Below are 21654 nucleotides of genomic sequence, written 5' to 3'. Positions count from 1 at the left end.
TATCTTTTTTAAGCTCTGGATGAGGGAAAAAAAAAAATCTGTTTGGCCTTTAAGATTCCATGCCATCTGCTAGTCTTATACCAACAAACAGCAGTACACAGATTTACAGGTGCAAAAACCGAGTTGAAACAACTGCGGAAAATCTTCTTACATAATAATCTTCAGCACAATCAGTTTCAATTTCGCATAGTTTATTTACAAAATGGTCTGATAAAACATTCCTTCCATACTTACAGCTCTCTTGTCACAATACACATGTTGATTTTAGCAATGTTTAATAGCACCATTAGAATATTATTTAAAATCAGAAAGGATCTCGTTGCAGTTACAATGATTCACAATCTTTTACATCCATGGACGAAGTAACTTTGAGCACACTAGGACTGTTTGCAGTTCCACAGTACAGATTCCTGGGTTCACACAAGGCATTTGCTGAGTTACCAGTTATGCAGGGTACCCAGAGAGTCAGTAGCTACTATAAGAATCTTCGAGCCACAAAGTTTAGACTTCCACCATTCTTGTATAAAGTTATCTCCATACTGTTTTCAAACAAGGCAATCACGCTGAATACTTTTCCAGTGCTTGTCTTCAAAAGAAAAGCAAAAAAGAGAAACCAGTTAAGCTTAGCTTTCACTTCTCCTTGCTTATTTCTCAGTCAACATTCTAACCCCAAATTTTGTTGACCACAAGCAAATTCAAGCCTGTGATGTGCCTGTGCAGCCCCAAGGCTGCTGGGGGCAGATGGAAGGAAGGCTGTAGTGCAGTTTAGATGCAGCTGGGAGCATGCCAGGGGCCCGCTGGTAACCAAACACCAGCACACCCCTAAGGTGGCACACACTGTGTTACGGGCTTGGTGACAGAGCACAGAGAGCTGAAGCCTCTCTCAAATCATCATACCTATGAGAGACAAACTCAATTCTGCCCTAAGACTGAGCCCATGAGGGGCAAAATACCACCCAGAACGATCAAGAATATCAGGCTGCATACGAAGTTGTGTACAAAGAACATGTGTACGTGTACTTTGGGAAACTCCAACAGCCACGACAAACTTCAGGCAGGACTATCAGCTTACCTACCAAGAGAATTAAGTTTTGTCTTTTCTTGCTTTGCTTCCTATCATCAGAATTAAGTTGTTTTTTTTTTTTCTGCATCAGAACATTCAACAGAGAAATTAAAAATATTGCAAAGATACCTTAATATCCAAAGTCATTCTGGGTGACAGGTCTGGAGGGAACAATATAGAAAATTGCTCCCTGCCAGTGAGTCCCAAAGTACTTGGATTTTCCCCAGGACGAAACTGAAGTGGAGCAATGCCAATTCCAATCAGCTGACTCCTATGAACCTTCTCATAGCTCTCAGCCAGGACAGCTTTAACACCCTGCAAAAATACAAGCAGAGTGAAACACAGAAGTAACCTTTAAACACCAGTTATGTCCAACATCTTGCAATTCAAACTCGACCAGAGAGAGTGCTTTGCAGAGTCCTTTAAGTACCCTGGTAATATCTTTTAGCTCCCCAGCTAGACAGAAGAAAACAAGCCAGGGTAGGCTGATGCAGTGTGAAATGGAGTTTGTTACAGACAGTGACCATGCTGGAGTTAACAGGACATGAATCAAAAGCTGACTCAGAATATATTCTCAACAGTAGTTGAAATTAGTCTCCAACAGTGAGATACTGAGCACCCCATGGCAATCAAACAGAGGTCAGCATGGACAAATGCCTGATTTGACTCAAAGTCTGGTATCCAAGACAGTAAATTACATAATGAGGAAATTCAGATCTATCCTGGCTAGTGATTCTCTCCCATGAAGATTCTAACAAAGAAATTATAGAATGTGTTTTTAGGTATTTTCAGAAAAAACAAAACCACCCCCAAACCCCAACAAACCAGCAGTACCAGTAAAAAAGGCCCTTTTGCAGCCCAGTCTCTTGAGCTACCCAGTCCATACTTCTTTCCTGCTAGAATAATTACAGGAATGCCTTCCTTCTGGTACAGCTCCGCTGCTTCAAACACATCTAGCTGTGGAATGAAAAAGTGACACACTTTGAGTGAGTTCTAAACCTGCACTCCCCATTCCAGAGTAGCTGTGCAAACAAATATATTCCTACCGTTTGTCCTGATGGAAAGTGAACTGTTTTAGGAGCTGGTTTTCCTATGAACTTATTCAGAAGCTTGATATTTGCAAAGGTACCTCTTGTCATCACAGCATCATTACCTCTTCGAGCCCCATAGGAGTTGAATTCACGAGGTGTGAGTCTGGAATAAAAGGCAAATTGAAAGAAATCAGTTAAAATTATCTGATTTAAAAGGAAATGATGATTTTTTAAAAATAATTATTGCAACATATCTGAGTCTTCAGTGGAAGATGTAAAGAACTAGACCTCCAACAAATGTAATTATTATAAGTCATGAGCAACACGTAAATCACTGTTAGCTTATTCAAGAGAAGAGCTGCAATTTTAAATTAATTTTCTTCAATTTTGTTATGAAGTGGTGCAAACAGTGCGGTGCTTACAAAAGAACTATGGGGAGACTGCACCAGGAAACAACCCACCTTACTAATCCTCTTACCATTACCAGCATATTTATTAACATTGATTAATTATTTTGCTTTTCCACACGTAGTCTCCCCTTTCTGCAGACAGGCATTCCTCGAGGAAGGTGCCAGTGCCGATGAATGACTCAGCACGTGCAGCAGCCCTGCGGCACAGCAGCGCTCACCCTTTGCTGGTCAGGTACTTGGCAGCAGCGCTGCTCCTGGCAATGCTCCCGGCAGGGGAGATGTGGTCCGTGGTGACAGAGTCCCCCAGGAACAGCAACACGTGGGCATTTTCAACTGCTTGTGGTGGAGCTGCTTCTTTGGCCTGACAGGGCAGGGCAGGTGGGACAGCAACAGAAGGGAACAAAAGGAACATTAAATATTTTCTTCCAGGAACCAGAGATGTAAAACATATCTGAAGTATAGGAAAGCCTCTGGATGGACAGGCCCCACCCATTCCAGAGGTACAAACTGTATTTAAAAGACTGAGAAATATTAGTGATAATAAATTTGGTAGTTCAACACTGAAGCTTTGCTGTGATAGCTATTCCTTTACTTCAGTGCAATGCATATAGTCTGGTGGATAGGTCCACTGTACTTACAAGTTTATCAAAAAAGGAAGGACATCTAATATAAGTAGATTTTAAATCCCAGGGAAATAAAGTTGACTCTGGAGCTTCCAGTAAATTCCATCGTTTGTTTCCTTTCTACAAAAAAGAAAATTAATCAAAAAGAACAGAAGTTAGCTTATTGTATTTTTACACTCAAAGACATACTGGTGATTTTATTAATTACTATTATTTAGTAAATAATTTTCTATTACATATTACAAGTTACATCACTTAGGAATTGCTTTTAAATACAAGCACCCATCTCAGTTAAGGCCTCCATTACCACAACAGAAATAAATGGCAAACCAATCACATCCAACTGCAAGGTATTATAAAGCTACAATGAAATGCAACCTTTAAATCATGTAGAACAGACCGCTCTTACCTCCATCTTTTCCTTCAATTCCTTAAACATGGATGATATCACACACTCTTCCTCCACTGTGTGAAGCTCTTGTCGGGTAGGCCAAATGTCTCGTAAGTAAATACTTCTGCCGTTAGAGCCAGTGCCTGGGTAAGATTTTAAACACAACAGTAGTTTGGAGGAATGAAATATTAGACTGGAGATTTATATTAGAATACAGATGTGTATATATTCAGGCCTCTAGAAATGGCACCAGATAGACAAAGAATTTCATCAGTTAAGTGAATGCTTTGCTTTAGCCATGAGCAAACCAAATATGGCTGTGCTTTCTCTTCAAATCTATTGACTCTGGGTGCTGAAATCACATGCAGGAATCCATGCCCACGTGCCCCAGCTGCAGGAACAGGAACTGTAGGAAAAGACTCACCCAGAGGCTCTGTGTCAAAGTCTATGTGCACGGTGCCCGCAATGGCGTAGGCCACGACCAGCGGGGGGGACGCCAGGTAGTTGGCACGGACACAGTCACACAGGCAGCCCTCAAAGGTCTTCGTGCCAGACAGCACCCCACAGGCAACGATATCACCCTGAAAGGCAGACCCACACAGACCAGTCCAGCACTCTGGGCTACTTCAACAGCTTATGCTATTTCTGTTGACTAAGTCGGGTGTGCTTTTAGCATTCCACTTCAAATATTTAATCTAAATATTTACTACAACCGAAAGGCATTTTGCTCTCTCTCACTACCCTTCTCATTTTCCCTTCTGACCCTCTGATGTGCTCTCCTGTCACTTCAGCCAACTCCTCTCCTGCCATTTATTTCTTTAATTCTTCTTCTGCTTTGGAAGAGAAAAAAGCTGTAGCTGTTTAGACACTGCTGGTTAAAATTATTCAAGCCTATAGCTCTTTAAAACCTTCCTCTTCACTTACGATACAAAACCTACCCATTGCATCCTCTGCGAGACTAGATCAGATATATTTATCTTGTGATTTATAACTGGATTCTAAAAATACTACTTATTACACTTATTGTACATAGGAATGAATTGCCACTGTCTCCTCCCCCTAACAAACAAATACACCAACAACATCATGCTAAGTCCAAACCAAAAATGAAGTGTATTTTGCATGGATAACTGTATTTCTTGATTGCTTAAGTGGGTGAGAAATACATTTCTGTGTTCAGCAAGGCAGCCAGAGCTTTACCTGTTTGATTGCATTCCTGATGGCTTCTGGCAAAGGGGCCGTGTTCCCAACACAGGTGGAACACCCATAACCAACAACCTCAAACCTGCGTGGGAAAAAACAATCAAATCACACATGGTCACTTTGTTAACAGAACTGCTTTTTCTTTTATTAACAATCCTCAAGAATTTTTTGTCCCTTGACAGTTAAGGCTTCTTAGAAAATGCATGGCAGACACTACATGTCACTGATGCAAACCACAGCTGGGCACTATTACAGAATATTGAACATATTGTGTTACTGCTACAGAGCAACCAAAACCATACTAAATTACCCCTGACAACAGCAATGATAAGAAAAGACTAATACAGACTGTCCTGACAAATTTGCATCCAGCTTGCACTTTTAAAATACCCCATCAAGTACATCCTGTCCTGCAAGTCACTTAAATTGAAGTAATTTGTGACTGGAAAAACAGCTCTGATGTATTACAGCTACACATCATATATTTTGAAGTGGGAATACAATGAAGCAGAATAATTTTAAGTCAGCAAGCAAGTAAAATGGTAAGTTAGGAATCAGCCAACCTCAAAGGAACAGCAATCCTATTTATCAGCCTGTACAAGCCCACTACGTACCACCTGGAGCCAGGCCTTACCCAAGCTTGCTGAGGTATGGCAACACTCCACTGGAACTGAGGTAATGTGTAACCATGCCACTGCCAGGTGATAAACTTGTTCTGATGTAGGGCTTCACCACCAGGCCAGCCTCAACAGCTTTTTTGGCCAGGAGTCCTACCAAACAAAAAGGGAAAAAGGACGCAGATTATGATTTGTATATCCCTTCATAGGACTGTATGCTTCTACCTTAGTTAAATCAAGCATAAAAAACCCCAGAGGATTAGACAACTTTCTGTTTATTAAACTATTCAAGCAATCACTGGCTTGAATAAAGTTTCTTAATGCATAATACCACCCTGCATGGTTTTATTCCCATTCCTGAAGGTAGACACCCATTTTACCTTCTCTAAGACAAATATCTTTGCCATGTTCTAGCTCACAGTGCCAATCCCCAGAGACAGGCTACACAGCCCTGAGGGGAAGCTCACCTTGGCCACAGAGGATCTTAAAAAGAGGAGAGCAATGTCTGACAGATGAGCTGTTCCAGCAAAACCATGTGCAGCTTGTGAAGGGGTGACAGATACCCCATAAGCAGTGACAGAACAACTGCTCAGCAGCACAGAGTTACTGTCCTGGCTGTGGCATCACAGCTCATCATCCAGGACAGGCTGGAAGCTAAAGCTCACCTCCTGCATCAGCTGTGCCACAGTGTGCATCCACCTGACAGGAGCCCTGGAACTGCTCACCTGCTGTCATACTACCAAGTGTACAGATTTTGTAATTACTCTCCTTAATGCTGCTTTATGGGACAAACTTAGATTGTATTATAGAAAAGCAACTTTCCCTACATATTTCCCTCCAGAACCTACAAGCTAAGGCTAGAACTCTGCAGTTTCAAACCTGTAAAGAGCACCTACAGAAGTGAAGGTGAGGGCTGTGAAGCATGAGAGCACCAGTAAGATGCTGAGCTGTCTGGTCCCAACATACCTGCAGCAAGCATGACAGATGGATTGCAATTGTTTGTACAGCTGATGACTGCAGCAATGACAACGCAGCCGTGGGACAGCTTGTATTCATTTCCTTCATACTGAACAGGCACAACATCATTCTGCTTCTCAGCTGCAATCTGAAACCCTTTAACACCAGACTGGATGACAAAAATACAAGTTAGCAGTTGTTACAGTACAGAAAGGATGACATTACAGCAAGACCGAGTGAACACTGGGTTTGAAATACTCAGCTGTGCCACTAGGAACCCTTACATGATTTTAAAATCAGCCCTCAGTTCATGTCTCTGTCTGTACACTGGTCTCAGCCTCCTTCCTTTACAAATGCTTTCACTTTTGCCACGGCTGTGAACCAACATCAGTCTGTGTGTGACTGTCCCACAACTCACTTCCTTTCATACATGGAACAACAGCCCCCTAAGAATACATGTCTAATCGACACAACACTTCTTCCTGAATTGGAAGCATGTCCAAGATTTTAATTGCAGGAGGGTGGTAACTAAACCAGAGAAGGGCAATTAGCATTTTCCACACTCACCTAAGTGCTCTTCAGCACTCAAACATCCTCCAGAGTTCCCTTTCAACCTCACCCTTTGCCTTCCACCAGCAGCTATGATCTCCCTCCAGCACAACTGAACCACAGTACCACAGGCCTCATTTTAAGCTGTTTCTAACACTGCTGCCAGTCTTGAACTTTAATAAGAAATGAAATGAAAATGAAGATACATTCCTATATTATTAGCTGCACTCTTCAGATACCCATGGATATCCCTAACCAAAACCAGTACCTTCAGAGTAAAAACATTCACTCTGTGAAGACAAATTAGGCTGTAAGCAAAATTCATTTGCTAATGTAAGAACTCAGAACACTCAGCTACAAATCTTGGCAGTCTTTCTGCATCTCCTTTAAGGTACGATGAGCTTTCCTACGACAAATTCTGTTTTGGAAATTAAAAACTACACAACTGTTTAAAAAAACCCTGAAAAGTGAAAAAGTTTGCTAAGCTCACACTATGGAGTACCTAAAGTTCCTTCTCCGTTCCTTCTCCCTAGCAATCGAAACTGTGAAATTAAGGGCTTTGGGAAGCTGATGTTCCTGCCAAACACACCTGTGATTTACTCTTGGGATCCCTGTCAAGCAAGAACAGAACACCCTGGACAAGCAGTTGTGTAGCAATAAGGAGGGCTCAGCAGGCATGCAAGGAATAGGTAACATAACATTCAGTCATGTAAATGGTAGGAAATTCCTTTTGAAGCAAGCAGCAGCAATACAAACCTTTTCATTTAAGCAGGCTTGGAAGTCACTTTTCATGTTATTAACAGCCACTCTGTCTTGGGATCTCTTGGGGCCACTGACATATGGAACTATAGAACTTAGACTAACTTGCACTACCTAAGAAACCAAGAAACAGAAAGTGCAGGCATTACCAACCCCAGCCCAGCAGTGCATGGAATATATTCCTGAGACACCCAGGAACTCTAGTTACAAATTTGAATGTTCTCAGATGTTTACAACTCTGGGATTCCATTTTCAACATCACTCACAATGAGAGTCTATTCCTCTTTTCCAAACGTTTCAACATTACCCCTAACTTTTCTACCATTCACAGTCCTTGTGATGACTGGAATTCAGTATCTGTATTGACACAATGTTACTGTGCTTCCCTTCCCATCCCCACCCCCTCTATGATTTATAAAACTCTGCCTTCTCAAAACTGTGAGTTAATAAAAACAACTTTGCTGAAAGCAACGAAAATTACAGTGGGAGATGAGACTGTGAAATCATCAGCAGTTATTTATGAGAATCAAACAAACAATTCCTTTCAAGCATACCTGGGAATACTCCGGCTCTCTGGAAGAACTTTCATCATTTCTAAATAACTTCACAGCTTTAAGATATGCTTCTGTGACTTCAAGCTTGGCCTTATCAAAACCTAAGGAAGGTCATTTCAAACATGAGAAAAGTCACATTAAATACATAAATAAATTTAAAAAAACCACACAACTTTCAGGCACTCAGATTGTTTTAAGTTAAACATTCAAAGTACTTTTTTTTTCCAAGTACGCCACTTCCATATCCCAACATCTATTCAGGAATGACACACAAATGGAGACATTTGTAAATGATTACATATTTTCATAAATTAGCTTGTCTTCTTATATCAAGGAACAAAATAAGCTATTCCAGCACTAGCAGTGGTAACTAACTCAACTGACAGTTGTGTCCCTGAAGTCCATAAGGCTTTTCTGTGCTGGGCTTCCTTGTTTCATACAGACCCTGTGCTTGGCTGACAATAAGCAGTTCTGCTGGCTACTCTTCCAAACCCGTTCATCTGCTCTGCACTGATCAGACAACAATGTTTGCTACTGAAAGCATTTAACTCTTATTTGAAAGTGACAGATTTCAGTCTCAGAAAGTCTCACTCATGAATGAGGTTTTTCTGGCACCTGTCACCCTGTGGTTTTCTGTTTGCAGTAGCTTGATAAGGAATTGACATTCTCCTTGCTCAGCTTGAGATGCCAGTGAAATCATGCACTTCAAAGGGAAACAAAGCACTGGGAAAAATCAGAGACGTGTTCAGATTTGTTCTGTAGTTTCACTTGCTTCTAGTAGTAATTTTAACTTTTGATTTTGTAGGGAATCACCAGGTGGTTATGGGAGTAATTTCAAATCAAGAAGACTTACATACCATACATATTTCAAAATGAGTGAAAATTTCCTTGATATTTTTATAGGCTTACATATGCTTCCAAAAATCAGGAGTCTGGATGTTGAAAAGCAGTATCACGTTCATAAATCAGGAATTAGACAAATGGACCAGACCGGACACAAACCTCAAGCACAAGTCTAACTACATGTTAAATCCACATCAGAATTCTGCAGAAAAGCACCATGTAAGAATTAAGGAGTTTTATGCAAAAACTCAATAGTTCTTACGTTGGGTTTTTCTGAAGAGCAAAAAACATACATGACCACAATTGAAAAACACAATTACAATGAATGCTTGCTTTAGTTTAATATTTACCTGCATGCTTTAAGTGCTTCAATGTCACATTATCAACAGGGAAAAAACTCAGAATAGCACCATATTCAGGACACATATTTGCTATTGTGGTTCGGTCTGCTATGGACAGTTGGGAAACACCACTCCCAAAAAACTCAACAAATTTTCCAGCGACATCAGCTTGTCTAAGATGCTGTTGGAAAGATCACACAATACCTGGTATATGAGGAGGTACAGTGCAAGCTGTGTTTGTCACAATTCACAAGGCATGAGCATTTAAAACAGAAAGTTGAAACCTTAAGGTCTACGTTTGCAAAAGAAAGAAAAAATCATAATGAATCATTTTTAGTTAAAGAGGGTCTATAAGCAAACCACTATAGAGGGGAAAGAAAAAAAAAACCTCACTACTTCAAAGGACTAGCAAATAAAAATGGTTAGAGATTATTTGTACCTTTCTGCATTACCATGATTAAAGGTATACTAAAAACACTCCCTGGATTTAACTAATTTCTCACCCACCACTGGTAGTACCTTCAGCAATCTCTCTTCTGTTTGAAAAGGCACTGAAGTCTTACCTTTGTAATGCTGAGGACGATATCTATGGAGGTGGCAAAGGGGCTGACTGTGCCTGTGAGCTGACAGCCCACCACCTCGGGCAGGGTGAGGGTCAGTGGCATTCCCAGCATCACCGCCTCCGTCTCAATGCCGCCCACGCCTGCGGGGAGACAGGGACCTCACCAACCCACTCTCCGTGTGCTCAGCTCCAAAAACATCAAACCGCGCTTCACACCGAGCCTAAAGGCTCCAGACAATAAACATATTGCTGCCTTTCTCTCACAAGTGAAGGGCAGCACTCCATTTCCAACAAGGACAGAGCAAGAAATGTGGAAGTTCCATTAAATATTTGCACATCAAAAGTAAAATCGAGACTATTGCTTAAGTTAGACATTGCAGTCAGGTAGAAAATATTTTATATCTGAAACTAATCTTCCATGAAAAAAGAAACCTTAATGCAAATTTCTGCTGTACAAACAGCACTTATTTGAGTTTCACCTGGGTTTTGGTTGTTTCCTCTTTAAATTACAGAGTGGTTTCTCAACGAAAAGACATTTTGTTCAAGATTACTTGTAGACAAAAACCATTCAGAACAATAATTCAAAACAGTCTGTTATGTTTGAGATACAAACATCCAGTGGGAAGAAATATTTTTTAGTGAAGTTTTAGTTGCCTTTCCAAGAGCAATGAAGTTCTGAGCATACTTACCCCAGCCCAGGATACCCAAGCCATTTACCATGGTTGTGTGTGAGTCTGTGCCAACCACGCTATCAGGATGCAGGAAATTTTTCATGTCAAAAACCACTCGGGACAAAAATTCCAAGTTCACTTGGTGCGCCGTTCCAGTCTCGGGTGGAATTATGGAAATATTCTCAAAAACTTTTGAACTCCACTGTAATTTTTCCAAAAGAAGAATAAAAGAGTTGCATTTTTTTCAAAGCTGTATTAAATTCTTACGACATAACTAAAAAGACAAAATAGAAGAGTCCTTGCTATTTACCCAAGTGGCTTCTGTCCCTTTGTGAAACAGAGGTGTGTGATCTCCTTGGATACATTCTTAATCATCAACAAAAGCTTTCACTAAATTCCTGTGAAGGCTGAATCAGTAATTCATGCCTACCTTTCAAAAGCAGGGCTGCAGAAACCCCTTAGCTTCCAGTTCTCACATCTGATTACAAGGCTGGTATTCAGACAACAGAACCTAAGCACTTGTATCTCTAGCAGAATTTATATTTATAGCATAACTGAATTTAGGTTCCACACTCCAGGGTGAAACCGCTTGCAAACTCAGGATGGTACATTTAATAGAGCTGACATGGAAACCTGTAACAAGATTTAGCCAGGCCATTTCCTTCTTTAATAATGTAAAAGCTAATTTGCAACTCTCAGACAGAAACCTCTGGTCCACATCCATGAAAAGAGTTTTAGATCATTGCATTCCTAAGCCATGTCAAAGTAGAGGACAGGGATCAAACGGCAATGTTGGCAGAGCCCTGCCCAGCAGCAGAGGAGCTGATGTTCACCACAGCACTTGTGCTGCCCTGTTGGAGAGCAGCCATGTCTGAACACTGGTCTCCACCCAACACTTCCAACTTCAGCAACTTTTGTTAACACAGCTATGGATAAATGACCCTTTCAGCCAGAAACTCACAGTGACCTAAGGCACTGAGCTCATGAAAGGCATTAAAAACACCAATGCTTCATAAATCCCCACTGACAAGGACCAAATCAGAGTAAATTTTTCAAGTTAGAAAGCCAATTTTCTGTTTTTGTTTAAATTCAGATTTGAAAACCTGACACTTCCAAATGATTACATTTAATTTATTATTTAAACCTGAATACTGGTAGACAAATGACTCTTTAAAAAGCCCAAACCACAAAGCCTGCAGGTACACAGACATACCTTAAAAAATTGAAGCCTCTCTCTATTTCTGCCAAATTCCATCTCTTGATTTTTCAATACTGTCTCAGGCCTAGGAAGAAAAGAAGTTTACAAGTACTGTCATAATTTATTTCAAATCACAGAAGAACAAGTTGTAGTTTTAGTTTGTTTGATGAAAGACTTATTTAAGCCTGCAGGAGTCTTTGAAGAGGTTTATTAGAAGAAAGATAATTGCCTCCCTGCAGCAAGCTTTCTGTTAATAGTGAAAAATAGCTGATTACATACGTGCTGTTTCTGAGAACCTGTTTATTTTAGGTATGGTTTCCCTAAAGTGTGTGACTTTAGGAGATCTATTCCAAGCATGTCCTACAATACACAGAAGCTTTTTTACCCCCTGTCAGTTGACTCACAGGCTGCACATCTCAAAACTCTATACATTAAAGAACCAATTCAAGCTAGTTAAATTGTAATTGTCCTCCATTTTTGTATTTCCCTCAAGCCACAAGTTTTTCTTCACAAGTATTCATCAGTACAGTGTCATAAAATGAACTATCTTTTCTTAGTGTGTTATTTATTAAGATACTGATACTTGTTGTAACAGAGTAATCCATAATTTAAGAGGAATAACCTCTGCTTTGAGCAGCTGAACAAGGAAGGGAACACATTTGCTTTGCACCAGGAAGGAAGTTCTCAATTTTTAGAAGTGTGTTTTACAGTCATGACCCTTCCCCTTCTTCTCTGCAGCAGGTCAGCAGCTCTCCTGCTTCACCAAGCCCTGAGGGACAGTCAGAGTTCACACTGCAGCTTCATAAATACCACTGCTGGTGTGCTGACAGAGCAGCAGTATTGCTGGAAACATCATCACCCCTTCTGCATTCCTACTGAGCAGGAGTATTTCCACATCCATAATCCTGCCACAGCATTCCACACAGCAGCACTGTGGGATACAGATGTGATCAGCTCTTTAATTGTACACCTGTCCAGTACAGGCAGATAGGGATCTCAACAGTCCACCAGACAAAGAGGCCGCAGCTGAAGGAGGAGCATTACACATAACTGGCATGGATGGAACAGTGCACAACGACCTGTGAATAACACAGAAATCAGGGAGAGGCGCAGACATGAGGCTCCCCATGGCTACTACACAGGCAGGATATTTACTGAATTTCAGCTCAGTGACAGATGGACTGTGAGATGCTGTACAGGCTGGGGGATGATGTATAAGCTAGCTCTTAGTTCTTTAAGAGCCAGAGACTTCTGAAAAGTTATTACAAAAATCTACAAGTTACTTTTGGAAATAAATTAATGCTTCATTGAGTTATTCACTCAGGCTCGCTTTGCAATAGAGAATTACTCCTATGCTTAGTTGTTGAAATGAGAGAAGTACTAATATTTAATTTAAAAGTCACAGCCATGAGCCAATAGGTGGCCATCTGCAGTGTGTTGAGTAAAGCTCTTCTTCTAAAAAGAAAAATTTATCGTAGACTTAATTCTTATCTGCTACACCTGACCTACTTCTAGATACTGAAACAACTTTTCTATGGCATGAAAACTACAGAAGGACGTTTAAAAAAAAAAAAAATCCCATTTTGCTGAGCTGTCGCAGGCAGTATTCCAGAATTTCAGAAAGGAGTTCCATACTCAGGCAGAGGCTGCAGGTGGAAGGGGCAGAGGATGGGCGTGTTCTCGATCTGCGCCGAGCAGGGCCCCGGGCTGCGGGCGGCCTCCCCCGCGCCGCAGGAGCCGCGGCAGCCGCCGTGGGCCCGGCACGGGGCCGCCTTCCGCAGCGGCGGCCGCAGCGGGGACAGCCGCGCCGGCGCCTTCGCCTCGCCCCCGCCGGGGTTGGGCGCGTTCTGGATCGCACTGCAACGGCAAACACAGCGTTCAGCGAGACGTCGGGAACGCCCTGCCGCCCCCCCAGCCCCTTCAACAGGTGATAAAACACTGTCTGAAAAAACATAGTTATTTTATTACAAAGTAAACTGCTGCCGGCTAAGGTTAGTTAAGTAATGGAGTGTAACAGAACTGGATTGTCCCTAAGATTAAAACCAAACAATTCCTTCCATTTGTTCACAGCTGATCAGAAGTCTTTATAAACAGCATTGCAAAGGCTGAACTCAGAGTTTTAAACTTGGAAGGTGTGGGTAGAGTCTCATCCAAATGGTAGACTGAACTTGTTTCTTTTTTTAAGACAGCGCTGTACATGTTCTGTTAAAACCACAGAGGAATGATTACAGGCAAAGCTTTCTCAAGGAAGTAAACATAACCTGATCATAATTAGGCTTCTGATACAAATTCTGGAAGGCACAGATGAATTGTATACACTATTCAGGCCAGTCAGAAGTAAGAGAGAAAAGCCAAGATTTTTTTTTTTTTTTAAATAAAGTCCATAGAGCACGCTGCCTTCTATTTGTGCAACATTCAGTCTCTGCAGGAGAGCAAAGAAAGCTTATTGTGAAAAACAAGTGACTTTCACCTCCCTCCATAATGATTAAAGCACAAAATTGCAATTAAAGCCACTGCTTTCCCCTGCCTTAGTAACACAGGCAGATTGTTAGTTGTCCAAGTGCAGGGCATTGCCTGGCCTCAGAGGATACCTGGTGTAAATCCCAGCAGAGCCCAGCAGGCTGTGGCCACAGATGGGAGCTCTCTGTGAGAGCAGCACAAAGCACCCTCAGCGAAGGGCTCCTTATCGCAGGGCAGCAGCTGCTGAGCCCCTGCAGCTTTCCAAAGGGACACTCCAGAGGCGGATTTATCATTACAAAGCAGCGTGTGGAGGTCCCCTGCCAACGCTTGGTCTGCCAGATAATTTTAGGCTGGCCTAATTGCAAAGGAATCAGCTGTCCCTCCAGACACAGGCATGGACAGAGCACAGAACTGACACAACACGTGCGGCACAGCAGATCATCTGCAGCTTCTTGCCCTTCTAACACTCAGCAAACCGAAATCCTGTGAGTATTTGGAAGGTTGACAGAAGTGACTCACACATCCATGTCCTTTGACCACAGGCTTTTTCCCCATGAACTTTTAATATTTCCAAAGAGCCTGAGCAGTTTATGCAATTCTGCATGGGTTTTGGAAGCTTTCACAATCGAGAGGCAGGGGAGAAGGTGAAGGGAAGCTGCATTATTTAGTATTTACTTCAGCAAACACTAAACAAAAGCTGCAAGTTTTTCCTCTTGTGCAGTATTTATGTTTCTAGCAAAGGCAGCCCCAGGCTGTATTCATCATATCACTGCCTGTCAGACAAGGAAAACCACACTGGTAGCTTTCCAGTCCCCTCACTTTTCCTGACTTCTCCAAGTACACTTCTCTCTCCGAAAATATCCGCAGCCTCATTTATGTGGTGTTAAATCAAAGCCCGTAAAAAACCCCAGAGCAGGCACAAGCCATGGGCTGCAATGACAGTCTTTCGAAACACCCAGTAGAATTGCAGGCCCCTTCTCTGGAGCTGTGACAAGGCAGCCAAGTTTGGAAATAAAGTTCTGTTTAACTTGAACAATAAAATCAGAGCAAAGCAAAATAACAAACACCCTCTGCCTGATTCTCTTGAGACGTGTTATTTTCTGGAAACCACGCCAGATCCTGATATTTCAGCAAAATCTTGCCTAGAATTTGGATTATCAGTCAGCTTCACCCATAAGGCCCCACAAACATTCTTCCTCCCCCTCAAGAGTGCTTATCCATTTTTATCCAGCCCTTTTTCAGCTACCACCAGGTCTTGTTATAGGGATCTACACGTGGCAAGTGATTTGATGGGACAGTAACAAGACCTGAACGAATCCACACTTCAGTGTCAGAAAAAATGTGTGGCTTCTGGGAAAAAAAAAAAAAAAAAAAAGGTACAAAGGTACGTTACCATTTGCTGAAATCAATCTGCAGGGAATGGTCAACAGTGAGATCAGTTGGGCAAGCAGGATTGACTTTCACCGGATCTCCTCCAGCATTTCTCACAGCTTCCCTCATGGCTGCAAAATCCACCATTGCTGGAATTCCACTGACAGACAAAAAACCAAAACAGTAAAACATCATGAGACATTAACTCACTGAAATGCACAAACTTCTTTTTCATTTTATTCAAGTCTAGTAGTAGCTATATCCTATTTCAGATAATACACCTGTTATTCTCTAAATTTTAAAGGACTTGATTCATATTTGAAGTCACTCGAGTTGGTACACCCTCTCAACGAGCAGCAGCATGTCTGAAGGCAGTGTACCAAACACGACCATGGGACCATCTCAGAGGTAACCACACTTCTCTTGTGTCTTGCTTTGCTTCCCAAGTGTGATGGTACTCCAGCACAGAAGGGATCTTTAGATACACCCTACCTTTACAACCTTGCTATGCAAGCAAAGCTTGTGCTGTACTTTTAACACCTCAAGATGTACCATTTGTCTGAGAGAGCCATGTCTGAAGCTCGCAGCATTTCACAATATTCATATTGCTGTACAAAACAGACAGAGGCAATGTTTATAGAACACAGTATTATGTAAATTTATTCTTTGCCTGCTAAGCAAATATTACCTAATTTTTATTATCATCATAATTCCTTTTTTAAATGATCTCACTTCTTAATAAATATACAGAGTTAGCAAGACAGCTTAAATTGAATACTTGCAAATTGCTGAAGGACTGTCCTTTTAGCTATGCCATAGTCAAATCACAAAAAAAGTTAATATCCTAAGAGGCTGCTTTTTCAATATATGTATTATTCATGGATTTGACTGGATTACTCATTGTGCAGTAAGCAATATTTAATCTTCAATTATCTCAAGGAAGACCTGTCAGTGACAGTGTGAACTGTCAACCATCTGGCTACAGCCAAAACATCACCACTTCCATTTGTATTCTGGCTCTTATCCTGGAAAGTGTTCCTTGCAGGTCAGCAGTTTCAGCCTTGCCAATCTGCCCCAGAGCCAGAGTTCCCTACGGAATGACGCTTATCCTTGCATCATATGGAATTATCATGAGGAATGTACTGCACAGCAGAGGCAGTGCACAGGTTTCCACCTGGGCCTCAAGAGGGGAGGTGTGATTTATCCTCACACCAAAGAACTGGACACAAACTCAGTGAGTTTGCACAGGTTCTTTGGGGGTTTTGAACACACACACACACACACACACACACACACACACACACACACACACACACACACTTACGTGAAGTCTTGAAGAACAACTCTGGCAGGACAGAAGGGCACTTCAACACAGTTCTGTTTTGTTTTCCAGTCCAAGATGTTCATGGCATCTGTCTCTTTCACCAAGAAGCCGTCGCAGTTGCGGACACTGGACTCAAACAACACCCGGATGGAGTAAGGCAGAGTATCTGGGGTGAGGCAGGGACACACACCATGACTGCACCACTTGCAGCTTACACAGCTTTGTTTTAAGTTACAATCTCACATTTCTAAGGAATTCCACTTTTCTAGGGCTTGGAAAGATGAGGGCTTCTCCAGTTACCTTTGGGTTTGATCTTCCCCACACAGTATGAACAGAGAGTTACACAATGTGCACATTAACGTGTTATTGTATGGGATTTTAGTGGGAGACCAATGGCTTGACCACACTGTTCAGACAGTGACATTTAATAAAGCACCTTATGCTGGCAGGGGAGAGATGCAAGCAATATAGACCTGGGACTATTGATCAGAACAGGTCAAAAGCAACAACTACTGGAATACCGAAAACCATTTTAACTGTAAATTTTGCCATTCCATTACTCAGGATACTAAGCCAAAGCCAGAACATTATTTTCAATAGTGATACAAAGACCAGAAACTATTCTGCCATGCACCCCTTTTAAAATTACCACACTTCATAAAATATAAAGAACGTTTTATTAAGTATAACTTGAGTTAGTTTGTTACTGATATGAATCAAGGTACTGACAAAGGGCAGTTTCCTTCACAGAAAAAAAAAGGGAAATGGAAATGAGAATGAAATAAGAGGGAAGAGAAAAAAAACCCAATGTCACTATTCATTGCAAACAAAACAAAATGACCACTAAAGAAAAAAAATCAAGATTGATTGACATTTGTCCCCCAAATCCCACTGTTTTCAGCATCATTGAAGTAGGCAAGCAGGTTTGTAAGAACAGTGAGAAATCCTAAAAAACAGCTAGGTGGAGGAAGGTGAAACTATTAACTTCAGGCTTTAATTAAAAAAAACCCCAAAAAACGTTTGGTGGTCTCAACCTAATCCAGTGGTTTGCTCACGAACTATTAATATAGAACTTGCTGACTGTTCTCACTGTGTCTTTCTGAGATAATATCCCTGTTGCCTAGCTAGAGAAGTCACTATTTTGAGTTTAAGATTTGAGTAAATTTGAGTATAAAGATGTCATCCAAAAGGTCTCATGAACCTTCATGCCATCACTGAGTTGATTTAGAAGCCAGGTTCCCAGAGAAGAACTTGTTTGCTCTCTTGTGGGTTACCAATCTCCCTGCCCCAGGGGCTGCTCAGTGCCAGCTCTGGAGAAGCAGCTTCTCCTCCCCATGAGGCACCAGCAGCTCCTGTCTGCACCAGCGTGTGCAGCTGAGGCCTCCCAGTGCACAGGACAGCTCCAGAAATGAGATCCCAGCTGGCACAGCCCCCTGGGAGCACACAGGGCTGCAGGGGAGGGGAGGTGGTGAGCAGGCTGCCGTGCCCAGCTCCGCCCTCAGGCCAGGCTGGACCCAGCACAAGTGCCCAGGAAGGCACGGGAGGGGAGGGGACACTGGGGCTGGGCACAAGGAAAAAGCAGCTCAGCACAGGATCAGGGGAGGGAGTGGAATCTCTGTCCTCCCAGACTGGCACAGCTTAACCAGATTCCCCACATCAGCTCCAGCCCCAGCAAGAGCCTGGTCTAGATCTCGACACGTCCTTTCTGCCCAAAATCCTATTCAGCTCTTCTCGTTTTCCCTGTAGCTCTGAAAACACTACAAAACTGGCAACTCAATCAATTAACGTTTACATTAATAATCTGATTAATATCAACTGGCAGTTAATGTCAAATTACAGCCAGAAGGCCCAAGGCAGGGGACAAACAGGTAAAACTCAAACTGCTCTGGCAAAAAATGCAACGAGCAATTCTAGACGCTGGATTTGTGTCCAGATGTCATTTAGTACTTTGCTGCCTTGAAGTTAACATGAAGCTCCCAGCTTCTGCCCAAAGGTCTCTATTGGAAGACAAACCCCCTATTGGTGCAGTCTGTTTAGACTCTTGAGAGTATCTTCAGGAACAGCCATTGCTGCTGCAAGCTTTAAGGCACATTTTGGCAGAAAGTTCTATACTGCTGTTTTAGTCCCACTCTTGTCACGAGGCTTTTCACAAGACTGCTGTGGCACTGGCTGGGTTTGTTACTAACACAGCACTGCTTCTCCCTGGACCAAGCCACCAGCAGAAGCACGGTTTCCTCCATGTGTGCTTATCTCAAAGACTGACTTTGTTACTACAAGCAGGGGAAAGTTGCAAGAGCACACAGCTGGTGCACAAAATTTCAGCAGACACTCTGCTCCCCTCTCTCTTCTCTTGAAAAAACATGGAGTTAATAACTGTGGTCAAATATGGGTTTCAAGTAAAATATCACCTTTTTTTTTTTTTATTCAAGAAGTATATCACAAATTCTGTGAATACAACAGCATTCAGACCTTGCAAAACTGAAAAACAGCCCAAATGCCTTTACCAAGCAGCCCATGTAAGTATTTCAGTTTAACATGAGGACAAAGGGAAAGAATAAGGCCAGTGTGCTTAAACTACCTGCAAGACTAAAGCCTGTTCCAGCTGCCTCTGAGCAAAGCTGCTCTCCCACCACACGTGCAGCACTGTGAAAGGCTCTTGGGCACAGACCCAGGAAGGTGCTTCTGGCACAGCCACGGCACACTAATGACAGGCTGAGACTGGGCAAACCCCCACCCCGCAGCAGGAGCCAGTTCCAGCAGTCAGCCACCCGCTGTGTGGGGCTGCTGGGGAGGAAGGGAGCTGGACAAAACTGCAGGAACAGCTGCATTTATTTCTGAAGCATTAAATAGGAATTCTTTGCCACTTCGTTGGTTTTTTTGGTTTTTTTTTTTTTTTTTTTTCCCAAATGTGTAATTCTTCTGATTTGGAATACTGTTGAAAACTGCAGAAACACCTGTACTTTCTCCCTTACTAAAAAACCCCTACAAGTATTCCCCCTGCCAACTCCACAAAGCACTGAGAAATTAGAACAGGACCAGCTTCCAAACCCCCTGATGAGGAATTCCCAAGTGCACGGGCACCAGCGGCGCAGTGTGCCCCGTGACCCCAGACCGCTCCGTACCATACTTGGCGCCTCCGAGCTTCGACACATTGTAAAACTTCTTCTCGGGGTGGCTTTCCAAAGCTTCAATGGCCGGCTGGTAAGGGCTTCCTGCGGGACCAAACAAAGAAAGTTACAGCCAAAAAACGCGTCGCTTCAGCACCCACTGAGGACTCAGAAAAGAGATTTTTTGATTCTGCCAGAAATAACGTTCCTCTAGACTGTAAGTAGATGCAATATGGGAAGGTTTCTAAATGGATTGAGACACCTCGGATGTAGATAGGTGACTAAGTTGAATTTTAAAAGCATCACCGATAGCAGGTACATGCAGGTCAATGCAGGTCGCCGGCACAAGCTGACCAAACCTGACCTTTGTTGTCTCAGCTGGCCATCTACACACAGGATAAGACATCTCACCAGCGCAGATAAGAGACACGGGGTTTAATACTGCAGGAAGCACAAAGCATTGACTGCCAAGCCAACGTCAAGGGAACAAGACACAAAAATAAACCTCACAACAGCCATTAGGTGCTCGGAATAAATAACCCCCGGAGGGAGCAGACAGCGGGGCGGGGACGGGGCCGCTCCCCCCCGGAGGGACCTCCGCGGCCCGGGACAGCGCCGTTCGGCGGTGCAGAGGGCGAGGCGATGTCCCGGGCCGCAGTGTCCCGGCGGGCGGGGCGGTCCCGTCCCCGCGGTGACCGACCTGTCCTGGGAGGGTCCATTGCCGGCGACCATGTCAGCGTGAGGGAGCGGCCTGAGGGGCGCCGGCGGGCCGCCAGCTCTCGCGAGACTACGTCCCGCGCCCCGCCCCCGCACCGCGCGCCTCTCTCGCGAGACTGCGCCCCGCCCCGCCGTCGCAGGACGCGCCGCTCTCGCGACACTTGTGCAGCCTGCCCGGGAGGAAAGAGCACGAGATCGCGCGAGGCTCCCCGGAGAGGGCGGAAGTAGCCAGGACCGGGCAGCCCCCGCTCTCGCGATAGCAACGACGTCTCGCGGGCGGAGCTGCCGATCAGGACGCGCCGGGGCGTGGCCATACTGGGGGCGGGGCCATGTTGGGGCGGGCCCAGAACAGGGCGGGGCCGTGCTGGGAGCGGGGCCGTGCTGGGGGCGGGGCCGTGCTGGGAGCGGGGCCGTGCTGGGAGCGGGGCCGTGCTGGGGGCGGGGCCGTGCTGGGAGCGGGGCCGTGCTGGGAGCGGGGCCGTGCTGCGGGCGGGGCCGTGCTGCGGGCGGGGCCGTGCTGGGGGCGGGGCCGTGCTGGGGGCGGGGCCGTGCTGGGAGCGGGGCCGTGCTGGGAGCGGGGCCGTGCTGGGGGCGGGGCCGTGCTGGGGGCGGGGCAGTGCTGGGGGCGGGGCCGTGCTGGGGGCGGGGCCGTGCTGCGGGCGGGGCCGTGCTGGGAGCGGGGCCGTGCTGGGGGCGGGGCCGTGCTGGGAGCGGGGCCGCGCTGGGAGCGGGGCCGTGCTGGGGGCGGGGCCGCGGGCCCGCGCGGTGGCGCCCCCTGGTGGCGCGGCGCGGCGCTGAGGGGTGCAATGCGCCCTAAAGATCATGCGCTCCCATTTCAGGCTCCGTCCGACCTGCTGATGAATGCGTCCAAGGGATGGGGCGTACACAGCCTCACTGGGCAGC

General features: G+C 44.2%; 1 protein-coding gene and 1 long non-coding RNA gene across 4 annotated transcripts; one reads left to right on the top strand and one right to left on the bottom strand.

Annotated features, from left to right (window-relative positions):
* Positions 1-174: 174 nt before the first annotated feature.
* IREB2 (iron responsive element binding protein 2) lies at positions 175-20800 on the bottom strand. Of its 3 annotated transcripts, XM_066196769.1 has the most exons (22): positions 20735-20800; positions 20050-20139; positions 16928-17093; positions 15626-15763; positions 13408-13629; positions 11788-11857; positions 10593-10776; positions 9905-10044; positions 9351-9522; positions 8158-8258; positions 7601-7717; positions 6305-6464; positions 5356-5491; positions 4719-4803; positions 3943-4099; positions 3537-3661; positions 3143-3247; positions 2723-2865; positions 2110-2257; positions 1898-2020; positions 1193-1378; positions 175-586 (listed from the first exon to the last, which is right to left on the bottom strand). In XM_066196769.1, exons 1-22 carry the CDS (start codon positions 20751-20753, stop codon positions 476-478), a joined length of 2898 nt encoding a protein of 965 aa, XP_066052866.1. In that variant the 5' UTR covers positions 20754-20800; the 3' UTR covers positions 175-475. The 3 variants fall into 3 exon arrangements, with proteins under 3 accessions (XP_066052866.1, XP_066052867.1, XP_066052868.1); XM_066196770.1 differs by lacking the exon at positions 7601-7717; XM_066196771.1 differs by lacking the exon at positions 13408-13629.
* On the top strand, positions 13535-18100 carry LOC136297099 (uncharacterized). Its single transcript, XR_010723092.1, has 3 exons — positions 13535-13699; positions 15908-16011; positions 16997-18100. It is a non-coding gene; the product is annotated as an uncharacterized lncRNA (long non-coding RNA).
* Positions 20801-21654: the final 854 nt, after the last annotated feature.

This window comes from Chamaea fasciata, unplaced genomic scaffold (assembly GCF_029207755.1).
Source record: "Chamaea fasciata isolate MVZ Bird 193981 ecotype frontalis unplaced genomic scaffold, bChaFas1.0.hap1 SCAF_14, whole genome shotgun sequence".
Lineage (NCBI taxonomy): Eukaryota > Metazoa > Chordata > Aves > Passeriformes > Sylviidae > Chamaea > Chamaea fasciata.
Note: the sequence above shows the minus strand (reverse complement) of the source record. Positions and strands in the feature narration are given on the sequence as shown.